This window comes from Gekko japonicus, unplaced genomic scaffold (assembly GCF_001447785.1).
Source record: "Gekko japonicus isolate JY-2015 unplaced genomic scaffold, Gekko_japonicus_V1.1 scaffold918, whole genome shotgun sequence".
Classification (NCBI taxonomy): Eukaryota; Metazoa; Chordata; class Lepidosauria; order Squamata; family Gekkonidae; genus Gekko; species Gekko japonicus.
Genome location: NW_015165263.1, coordinates 352,975 through 365,283, shown reverse-complemented (window position 1 = coordinate 365,283; position 12,309 = coordinate 352,975). Strand labels below are relative to the sequence as shown.

General features: G+C 41.5%; 1 protein-coding gene across 1 annotated transcript in view; it reads right to left on the bottom strand.

Moving 5' to 3' along the window:
• Positions 1-12,309, bottom strand: part of PTPRT (protein tyrosine phosphatase, receptor type T) — a 604,328-nt gene that overhangs the window by 239,550 nt on the left and 352,469 nt on the right. The window contains exons 9-10 of the mRNA XM_015410192.1: positions 4,205-4,406; positions 1,484-1,586 (exon numbers count right to left, since the gene is read on the bottom strand). Of these exons, the coding sequence (XP_015265678.1) occupies positions 1,484-1,586; positions 4,205-4,406 (305 nt within the window). The remainder of the gene's footprint in view (positions 1-1,483; positions 1,587-4,204; positions 4,407-12,309) is intronic.

Here is a 12,309-nt window from a genome sequence, read left to right as displayed (position 1 = left end):
TGGGACACAGCAAGCTACCCTCCCCACCTGGAATATAACGCAGAGAGAGCACACTTTGAATCTCTGCACTTCACCCAGCACCCTGCCCCTACACTTTAACTAACCCTGCACATGGCTTAGCCACCAACCCCCCCCCCTTTTCCTCAGGCAAGGCTCTTTTGTGTGAATTCTCTTGGCTGCACAGCCTTACAGCTACAGAGACTTCATGCCCACATTAGCTGCCATTGTTCTAGAATTGTGGAAGAGCTATTAATCCCAGAAATCCCTTCCTTAGTTTCCAATTTACTGCTGCCCCAGTTCCAAGAACCTCTGATAAGGCAAGTATTTTGCGAATACCTATCTCAAACCCCAAAGTAACTATGGGAACTATTTTGAATTCTTTTCTTTATATCTAAAGGAACTTGTATGTTTGTGATTGTATGACTCTGTTATGTTTTGTATGTGTGTGAAACTTTATACCATTTAGTAAAGAGAACAACTGATTTATAGGCACCTTGTCACGTTGTCTCTGTGGGCTGGATTTCACATTCAGTTCTCTGTATACATTAACCGCTAACCCACCCCAGGATTGGTCCTCCTTCCCCCATAATGGAGGATGTCTCCTAACAGTGGCCCGTAGCAACCCGTTTGTTACCGGACTTTCCCTGGTGTCTTTTTACTCCGCTTTTGCGGCAGAGCAAAATGGGTTGCCGATGGGTGTGGGGCGCTTCCCAGATGTTCGTGTCTAATCATGCCCTTTAAATCTGCCCAGCATTCACGCCTATAGCGTGGCTAAATGCACATGTGATCATGCCCCTGGTCTCTTTTTCTGGGCATAAAATAATCCTCATTTGTTTAAGAGCCATTTCCCCTTTATTTTTCCAAGTGTTGATCTGAATCTGACCTTGGTATTCATAGGCTAAAGATCCTGAGTATATAGGTGCCTAAAATACATGTTTGTTCTGTGAAAACAAGGGACGCCTTTACACATTATGGCCCTGACCCATGTATATTGATTTGGGTAACAATGTACAAAAGTAACATAGGAAAAAGAGGGCTATTCAAGAACCTTTCTTTAACACAAGCTGATGTTTGATGCAAAGAGACTTTGGGTTACTGGTATTCAGTCATGCAATTCTCCACCGGCAACATGAAGTGATACAGGCTATGAACAATTAGGCCACATGGTCTACTGTTTCCTGCTTATGTCAAATGGCTTTTGTACTTTAATGGCATGCATATTGTACTGTAGTTTTTAATTGTAAGCCACCTCAAGCAGGACTCTGAAGAGGTGGCATAAAGGCTAGGCTACCCATAAATTTGACAGCACCCAAAATAGTGCCAGCAGCTCCTGTGGAAATTAATTTATATCCAGAACTCTTAATCTCTGATTACCGAGTAATAAAAACCTTGCTTTTTATATTTAAATAAGGATACATCAGTGGTAGATTGGTAAACAAGGAACTTCAGAGAGCAAATAAAGAGACCAAGAAGAATCTTTTACCTAACGGGTGCTCCACGAGACTGTGCTGGCTTCAGCATGACTGTGATGGTTGTCTCTGTCTCATTCAGAGGAGAGTCGGTGTCATATTCTGGCATTGATGGAGCTGCAGAGCAACGAAATAATCCATGCATTAGTTATATCATGAGATCTGAAGTCAGTCACAGTGTACTGACTACACAAAGTCCCCTCGTACAATCAGAAGGACATGCAATAACAGCTTTCCTGATTCTGAACAACCATTTACTCTGCTGTGAGTTCTGTGATGGAAAATAGCAGGATATAATTGTGATTAAGACGAATGCAGAAACAAGACTGAAATATGGTGCTGTATTTTTAATTTATGGATGAATATGTAGGCAACGTTTACACCCTCAACAATGTTACTGTATGTTAGATGACAGTTTTTGCATAGTATTTCCTAAATGCTATCTTTAAGGCAAGTAGCATAAACTGATTTTATTTAACTCTGTTGACAGTTTCACATCTTGAGCTGCAGTTTATTCCTTGCAAGAGCTTTTTATTAAGGAACTGGCACACTCAATGTACACATGCTATCATTCTGCAGTTTCTCATGCACTTTGCCAAACTGCTCTTTGAACTTGGGAGAGTTAAAAGAAGAGCTTTGGAGGCATCTTCTGAAAAAGAAACTCTCAGAGGTGGAAATTAGTAGCATACATGTTTCCCTATGGATCAGGGCCATTAATTATAAACTCGCTAAGGATCTCATGGCTGGCTTATCCTCTCATCTCCTGAAAACTCTCTTATCCATATTTATATGGGTTACTTCATGCTACATAAAACAAATGTTAAATAGCAGTAATAGTAGTCATACAATTAAACAAGACTGTTGGATTTTTATACCCAATTATCAAAGGTATACTCAGAACACTCAACAAGAATGGTTACACTCATAACGGTCAGGATCTGGCTGGTGTGATTCCTCTAACACAAATGTTGCCCGGCACACTGGAAGATTGCGTGGCATGCATATATACCAGAGAAACCATGTTAACAGAAGTTTTTAGATGAACCATGAATGGTGAAGGAGGAACCATGAGAAAGAACAATAAATATACTATACAAGTTACATGTAAGGGAGGGTTATGAGACAATCACTGTTATCAACTGTGCAAAAAGCATTCTCAATGCACATGCAAAATAATCCACATCCCCAATTAATGTACATTCTACCTGCATGGTTCTTCTATATAAAGTAGTTGAGCTGATCATTTAGCTAACAGTGCTGAAATCTTTACTGCTGAATTTCCAAAATCCTTTTTAGTGGCCAAAAAATAAAATGTGCATACTCTAATTAATGACTAAGAAACAAGCATATGACAGGCTCATTCAAAAATTTATTCTGCAGTCAGTGGTGGAGAAGGGAAAGAGGTTTTTGTATGTGAAGTTTTATACTAGAGTCACAACTCAGTGCATCAAATTATGCATCATATATCTAATATATGACTTGACAGACACAGAGAATGGGGCCAGGCATACACATTAGATATTTTTCTAGAGACCCGGGAAAAACCACAGGTTTGCAGAAAAATCCAAAATTAAAATTCACGTTAAAATGCTGAGGTCTTGCAATGCTGTGTCACATGATCTCAGCCCCCATTTTTAGGGAGGAAACTGAACATCACCTGAGCCAATCAGGCTGAGGTGGTGAAATTGTGGGCAGGTGGGTAGGCAGGCAAGGGAGAGTAGGAGATGCCACCACTGCTTCAGCCAGCTGGGCTGAGGTGGCAGCACTTTAAGGGTAGCTGTCCCTTTCACTGCTGTTCCCCCTCTGCTGCTGTTGCAGGTGGGCAGTGGGTGGGTGAAGAATGGGAGCCACCATAGCCCCCCTCCAATGCAAGCTGATGAGGCTAAAGAGTGCCACTGCAAGAGGGAGGGGGCGTGAAAGCTGTTGCCACCACCCCTACTCTGCTGTTGGTGATGTGGGTGGGCAAGGAGGAATGGAAACTGCTGCAGCCCCTCCCCACTGCCACCTCTGTCACATCAACCAGACTGGCCTGTTAGGTGGGGGTGGATGATAGGATCATCCCCTGCAAATCTTGTGGGTCCCTGCATGTAATATTATAATTTAGTTAGTATAATTTAGTTTAGCTTACTGTTAGGTTCCTCTGAAATAAAAACTGGGATGGGGAAAATCTAAGTGGGAGGGGACATGCTTGGTGTAGTGGTTAAGTGCGCAGACTCTAATCTGGGAGAACCGGGTTTGATTCCCCACTCCTCCACTTGCACCTGGCTGGATGACCTTGGGCAAGCTGTAGTTCTGGCACAGCTGTTCTTGAAAAAAGAGCAATTTCTGTCAGAGTTCTCTCAGCCCCACCTACCTCACAGGGTGTCTGTTGTGGGGAGGGGAAGGGAAAGGAGTTTGTAAGCCACTCTGAGACTCCTTTGGGTAGTGAAGGGCAGGGTATAAATCCAGTCTCTTCTTCATCATCATCATCTCTGAAGCCTGATCACAGTGATTTTGTCTGGGAAATTCACCATGCTTCCCAAAGTCTGCCCAGCTGCCCTTGAGATCTGTTCCTTGCTGATGCTGAGAATGCTAGATAGTTGGATGTACCATTCATTTTTCAGATGTTTTTTAAGCAATTCCAATTTTTAGTAGTGTCCTTAAAAATCCAGAATAGAATAGTAACTACTCCAAGCTTGAGCTACAAAAATTAGGGCAGAAACTGAGTTCTCTATCTTTCCTTATCAGGATAATACCTGCAATTTTCGTTGCAATCCGCGTGGTGATAGGAGGTCCAAACCCCTTGATTGTGCTGGCTTTGATGGTGAACGAGTATGTGGTCCCTGGATATAATCCTACAAACAGGTGGTGAGTTTCATTTCTTAGCTTGAAGACCTTTCCTCTCTGGTTGGACAGGTCAGCAGTGGGATCTAGAGAACCAACAGCCTTGTATGTAATCTGAAAAAGAAAGTCATGATGGTTCTGTGATTTATTAAGCATTGCAATGCCCTTTCTCATTTAAATCTTTCATACTGGAATGACTGGAAAAATATATAGTAGATGTGGACTTAAGTGGTTTGTATTTATGTGCCATCACTGTACATCCATTTGCTTTAAAAAAAAGCATGTAGAACATTGGTAGACTCTGGTAAATTCTGACATATTACATTGGTAGTAATATGTCAGAATTTTGTGAATGTTGGTGTTTATTGGTAATATAAAACCCTTTAGGAGTCCGGGGGGGGGGGGGATAGCATCACTTTACTGTTGAAAGGGCCACGGAAGGATCTAAACAGCTATGAAAAATTTACAGGTCCCAACTTGTGCCTTATTTCATACAGCATTTATAGCAAATTCCCACTCTGTTCAGATGCAAAACAGAAATCAATTCTGTTGAACCATCTGAATATCTGTGGACAAATGACAGTGACTGAAGAAATCTGCAGAAGTCCTTGAAATAATCCTGTTGATATTGTAGACAAAACAAAGGACTAGCCAGACAAGACAAAGAAAAGGTGTCTCAAAAGTCAGAGAACCTGCCATTAAGTTCTGTGATTTTTATTTAAGTCTGTGGTCTCTAGAATCATAGAGCTGGAAGGGACCTCCAGGATCATCTAGTCCAACCACCTACACAATGCAGGACATTCACAAATACCTGCCCCCACACCCCAGAAGATGACAAAAAAAAAAAAAACAACCCTCCAGGATCTCCAGCCAAACTGGACTGGAGAAAAATTGCTTTCTGACCCCAAAGTGACAATTAGCATTTCCCTGGGTGTGTAAGAAAGGGCCACAAGAACTAAGCACCTTCCTGCCCTCCCTCTCATGATCTGCCTAAGTTCACACAATCAGCATTGCTGTAAGCATTCAAGGTAGCTAGCCTCTGTTTGAAAACCTCCAAAGAAGGAGAGCCCACCATATATCGAGGAGACCTGTTCTTCCTAATGTTTAGCTGAAAACTCTTCTGATTTAATTTCAACACATTAGTTCTGGTCTGACCTTCTGGGGCAACATAAAACAACTCTGTACCATCCTCTATATGACAGTCCTTCAAGTACTTGAAGATGGTTATCATATCACCTCTCAGTCGTCTCCTCTCCAGGCTAAATATACCCAGCTCCTTCAACCTTCCCTCATAGGACTTGGTCTCCAAACCCCTCACCATCTTCACTGCCCTCCTCTGGACACGTTCCAACTTGTCTATATCCTTCTTAAATTGGTGCCCAAAATTGACCATAATATGCTAGCTGAGGTCTAACCAGAGCAGAGTAAAGCAATACCATCATTTAATGTGATCTGGACACTATACTTCTGTCGATACAGCCCAAATTCGCATTTGACTTTTTATCTAACACATCACACTGCTGACTTGTGTTCAGCGTATGGTCTACTAAGATCTTTAGATCCTTTTGGCACATAGTCTGGGCTACATTCTAGAGTCCTTCCAAATAAAATAATCAAAGGTACTGTTGGAACTAAAGACTGAAAGGAGGAGAAGGAGAAGAGATTGGATTTATACCCCACCCTTCACTCGGAGTCTCAGAGTGGTTTGAAAACTCCTTTCCCTTCCCCTCCCCACAACAGACACCCTGTGAGGTAGGCAGAGCTGAGATAGCTCTTTCGAGAAATGCCCTTTCAAGAATAGTTCTGACAGAACTATGGCTTGCCCAAGGTTATCCAGCAGCTGCAAGTGGAGGAGTAGGGAATCAAACCCGGTTCTCCCAGATTAGAGTCCACACACTTAACCACTACACCAAAACACACAAAGCATACACTGTGTGAAGAATGTTTTCATAATGTTCCAATCTTGAACTCAAATTACTATTACTGTAATTTGAATATATGAAAGAACCTGAACTTAAATATTCTGCAGTAAATGGGACCGGCTTTGCATCACAAAGGTGTTTCTCAGTTACAAAAATGTGTGATTCATAGCAAAGCATTATACAACAAGGACAATTTTTCACTTATCCTGGCTAGCCTTCTTACTTCAATCCTGGTGCTTGGTTTCAGAACATTTATAAAATGTCCACCTGAGAAGGCTGGCATTGTTGTACAAACCCAGGCAAATATTCATGAGTACATCTATTGCTGGGCTACTAATATATCTTTAGAGAGCTAGAAGCCCAAAGCATACTTCTGAAATTCTGTCTGAGTTGCCTTATGCTTACCGGTGGCAACTTTGCTGATACGCACATATTCAGAGGTAAAATTCATGCCTTATTTACTAGCCAATTTCTTTTCTGTGTTCCAAATTCCATCTAAAGGTGGCTCAGTTTCAACTGAGCTGTCAATATAATATGCCATGCTCTAATGCTCCCTTAACCTTTCCTGATATTACAGGATCTCCGCTTATTTGTAATGAAACACTGTGAGTAAATCAATAGATGTTAATATGCACACACAACTTCATTTTTTTATGAAGGCCTTTACAAAAATCAAATTCACAGATGTATGAGAAACTCTTTGTGGGGGTGGGGTTATGTCAAGCAAACATAAACAAAACCCTCTGTAATATTCACAGTCAAAGTCCCTTAAATTTGTAACTATTGGACTTTAAATAATACACATGGGAAAACATCACAAAATATGGTCAATTCTGCTTTCTAAATGAAATTAATCACTCAGAAAATAATACAAATATAAATATAAAACTGTACATTTTGACTAAATTAGATCTAACAGTTACTGCTGGTAATTAATAATTTAAAATTCCAGCTAAAGCTTAGCATTTATATATCAGCAATGGCATTATGTACATGCACTTAACTTTTTCCCACTGACATCACCAGCAGTATTCAAGAGGGGCTTTTGCACAGAAAATAGGGCTGCACTGTAAAAATGTAGTTTAAAAAGAAGCTTGGGGTAAAGAGTTAAGGACTGTAGACTATGCCAGTGTGTATAATTCATACTATCTGTTACTGTAAGTAGGTTCCTACTAGGTAATTTTTGAATTCCTTTAATGTGTCACATTAGTACTTATGCAGCCAGATTTCTACAAGTCAAATCCTATTGCACTGTCCTTGAGTCCCAGTGAGAAAGACAGGCTATAAGTGACATAAATTTAGGAGTGCTTAATTTTAACTCAATAGCATGCCTTGGTTTGTCAAAGTCATAGAGGTAGCTATGAAAATGAGCACAAAAGTTTTTCTAGCTCAAGCCCATAGTAAAATAAACAATCCTAATGACAAATAATCATCAGCCAGAGTAATTTTACAAGGGAAATGCACACATGCATATTGGAATCATCAAACCATTTGAGTCCACTTATAGAAAGAACTACTACCAAAGTCAGAGTTTCAAAGAAATATTGCTGTTGGTATTGGTCTCATTCTAGTAAATTGGTAATCACTGATGTTTCACCAAGTGCAGAGTAGCCACACCAATCCATGACAGGTGAGATAGGTGGAATGAAGGTGGTGCTGGCACACATTGATATATCATAAGGCATTCTGATTACCACAGAACTAACTAAACCCCTGCTAAGAGTACAGTAACATATGATGATATATAGCAGATTACTGCAGGTGACGCTGGGGTGCACAAGTAGCAGACCACCTTTCATTTATGGATATGCACAGAATAACAAATAATGCATTCTCCAGCTCATTTAAAGAAAACAATTCTTAAAATAGATGACAAAAATTGTATAGCGTAGAATGAGGGTATCTATGCTGAATGATATTATGAGAATAAACTGAGATGGGGGGGTGAGAAACTTCACTAGTGTTTAAACTATAGCCATCTAGTCATAATGGATTTTGAAATTTGCAAAAAAAACAACAACCCACACCTATAAAATGCATTCAAAAAGGGAGGGGAATCACTGCATTGTAATAAGGGGTGGGTTGCATTTCCTCTGATGCACCTCAGTGACTAAGGACATTCCTCAGAGTGCTCTTCATACATGCTCATAAGTTACAAATGCAGAATCTGATAACTGACACAAAGCTAAGTATGCCCCAAAAGTGTAGTACAATGTCCAGAACCCACCAAGTTTTCAGATAACTGGACTACTGATTGGTCAAAAGATAGCTTCAGACTCCCCACAAATGGATGGACTGCTGATCAGCTGGTGGGCAGGATGCTAGCACTGCTGGAGCGGTGGGAAAATGCTGGCCATACCTTGCCAGCTGGTAGAACAAGCAGAGGCTCCCTGGTATTGATCAGCTGTTCAGCAGCCACAGGAACAGTTCTGGGAAACACTCTGACCCTTGCAGAGGACACTGGGGCTGTCCTTCATGTCAGGCAAGGCATCCTTATGAGACTTCCCTTTAGAAGGCTGTACTGGCATAGAAATCCTTGTAGCCCTGGGCTGAAGAGAACTCCCAGGCTGGCTCCAGAGGTGCTCATGGAGAGGACAGAAGGAACTTGGAGAGAGAAAAAAGCAAAGGAGTGAAGCCTGAGAGCCCCTCCCTTCTACGGCTGAAGCTCGGTGAAGCCCTTTAATGGCAGGCTGGTGATACATCTAACTACATGCAAATGCAACGGGGTCTCCCAAGGATTCATGTTAAGAAGCACTATGGCAGCATGTCAGCACCTTAAACAGCTCTGTCATGACCCTTGAGTTAGCCATAGTCCTGGGCTCAGCTCTTCTAAACAGGAACCAAATGAGCTGGAGAAGGGGGCCCAGAGTTCCCTCAGATTTAGACTCCTAGCTGTCAAGACTACGACCAAAGAGCCTATGGTTGGGAACTTGCTACTTGTGTCACCAGTAGACAGTCTGGATCCAGTGACAGCTATATCTTAGCTGTGCTGGGCCAGGTCCTGGATCACCAGTCTTCCAAGCTTTAACCCCAACCAGCAGGAGCAGCGGACACAGCAGGCCCATTCAGAAGTGGCCCAGCAGTGCCAGACTTGCAGTCTGCTGAGCTAGACCATCGCTTCAGTAGACTGTGCAAGATTCTGGCCTGATCAGGCACCCAGGCAGATGAGTCCCATGAGCAACTTTCAGAACATTTGGGGCTGATTCCCTCTATTTAAGCCTTGAGCCAGGAAGGCCTCTTGCTGGATCAACTATCAAGGCACCAGCTCTTGTGCTCTGGCTCTTGCAATTTAGATCCAAGCTCCAGACTACCAACTAACTCCCGGCTCTTAAGAAGGTCCTTCTCACGATGGTGCCTGGAGACAGAACATTCTGTTTTTTTCTCTTCTACCCAAAAATGTTTAGAATACTTAAAAACCTGCTGTCATCTGATTAAAGCTCAACCCCATTCATTTAAACAGAACACAGGTGAATTTAACTCTCTTTGAATACTGCCCCTTGACTAGTACCATTCCAAGAACAGTCTTCTAATCTCAGTGCCTTTATCTCTTCCTCATTTTTAATCTTCTTGTCCCCCCAGCCCTTGTAAAAATAAAATAATACAAAGGGAAGAAGGAGGGGGGGAAGACATAAGAACATAAGAGACACCAATGTTGGATCAGGCCAAAGGCCCATCCAGTCCAACACTCTGTGTCACACAGTGGCCAGAAATACCAGTGCCATCAGGAGGTCCAGCCACAGGACATTAGAAGCCCTCCCACTTTGACCCCCCCCAAGCACCAAGAAGACAGAGCATCACTTGCCCCAGAGCCCCTATCTATACCTTGTGGCTAATAACCACTGATGGACCTCTGCTCCATATACTTATCTAATTCCCTTTTGAAGCCGTCCATGCTTGTAGCACCCACCACTTCCTGTGGCAGTGAATTCCATGTGTTAATCACTCTTTGGGTGAAGAAGTACTTCCTTTTATCTGTTCTAACCCGACCGCTCTGCAGTTTCATGGAGTGCCCACGAGTTCTTGTATTGTGAGACAGGGAGAAAAGTACCTCTTTCTTTACCTGCTCTTTCCCATGCATAATCTTATAAACCTCGATCATGTCACCCCTCAGTCGTCTTTTCTCCAAGCTAAAGAGCCCTAAGCGCTTTAACCTTTCCTCATAGACAAAGAAAAATCTTGTAGCCACACTAAAGTTTCCAAATGAAGTATTTGATTAATTTAAATTAAGTACTTGCAAGGCATGTATTGTTCCTAGCAGAGACTGAGTGTATGTGTTTCATGCTGAAATGAGGCCTTTATTGCACAGATTACATCTAACCCTGACTAGAGTATATGTCAATTATTGTGGTCCCTCTGGCACACACCCCTAGTATATTGTTTTTCCTTACCTCCACTGAAATTCTGTGTCATTCCCTTCAGAAAACACAGCCTTGCTAACCTCTGTGTCCCAGTTCTGATGCTATCTTTGAGTCAACAGCTAGCAAGCAACTGTTTATTAATGCTGCAGGAGCCAAATGGTCTTGTGACATTGACGAGTGAGAAGAGACACTCAAGAAATCACTCCATTCATGACCTTGCCAGGATCTGAACCTCAAACCTCTAGGGAGTGTATCTCTTGTTGCTTTTTTTAAAGGCAATTATCATGCAAACCAAAACCCTGGAAACAGGACTATTTATATGTTGAGTCTTGTCACATCATTGTATGTCTAGTGTAGATGAGGAAATAAACTAAGGATCCTCTGGTGGCTGTTAGAGGTGTCAGCTTCCTTGCCAAAGCATTTGAGCAGTGGCAGACATGAAGAACACACCTCATCTGTTGTGATGGAAGACCTTGTTAGCTCACATGGCCATGCACCTCTCTGAGCACTAAATATTGACTCAGTCTCCTGAGACGAATGTGAATCCTGAATAATGAACAGTTCCAAACCCACCTGCAGAGCTACATAAAGTCCTCCTGTATATAAACACCGGATCAGCTTGACATAATGAAAATAAAGACAAGAGACCTAATCACTTGACCTCTCCTCCCCGCTAATTAAATGACAGCTCATTTCCCCTTTACTGATTGATTTTAAAACATTCTTCATTCTAAAGTTTCAGTTATTGCTCCCATTTTTTTTTTGAGTCAGTTAAAAATACAACAGCAGGAGTAATGAAGATCATTAGATCAACATTTCTAAAAAGAAAGACAATGTAGTATCTGATCCATGGAATTCAAAGTTGTTGAAGAGTACTGGGGGGGGGGGAAGATATATATTTACTGTGTATCTATGACACTATTGAATAAAGAATAAAGAACATTATTAATGAGTGAATTGGATTTTTAACCCATCCAACTGACAAGAGGTCAAGTTTGAACTTTCAATACCAATATGCAATAAAAACACGTTTATATCTTTCAAAACGGAATACTCATTAAGAGTGCAGTCTCTCTTCCCCACCTACTAAAAGCTTGTCCAATATTTCATAGAACAGTTCTTTGTTCTAGAAAGAAAGATGCCTTAGCAAAAATAAAAAAGTACGGCAGCAGAGCAACAGGAGATTGCTGTTACACATCAAATTATTAACAAAAAGCAAAGTGTCCATCAAAGTTATGAGACTTATTCATCCCATTTAAGAAGGGACGTAAAAACGTTATTATTCAGATAACCTTTGACCAATGTACTCTATGTGCAGGGTTTTCTTTTTCCAGATTTGAAGAATTTGTGACTACTGGTAGGTATCTGAAGGCGTGAGCAGTGGCTCATGAAAGCTCATACTCTACCACAAATTTTGTTAGTCTTTAAGGTGCTACTGGACTCTTACTCTTTTCTACGGGAAGCATCTGTTTTTATGCTTCTGGTTTTTTTGTTTGGTTTTAAGATTTAATGTCTTTGCTGATTATGTCATTACTTGTTTTACTTGTTTTCCATGGTATAAATTCTTGGAACTGTTCACATATACCACATTGAGCAAACAAGAAAGGTGGTATACAGTTGTTTCTAAATATACATTTCTCCTACAGGCATTCCCCACCAAACTCTAGGCTCTGATCTGGATAGTCCAGGCTAACCTGATCTTGCCAGATCTTGGAAGCCAAGCAGGGTCAGCCCTGG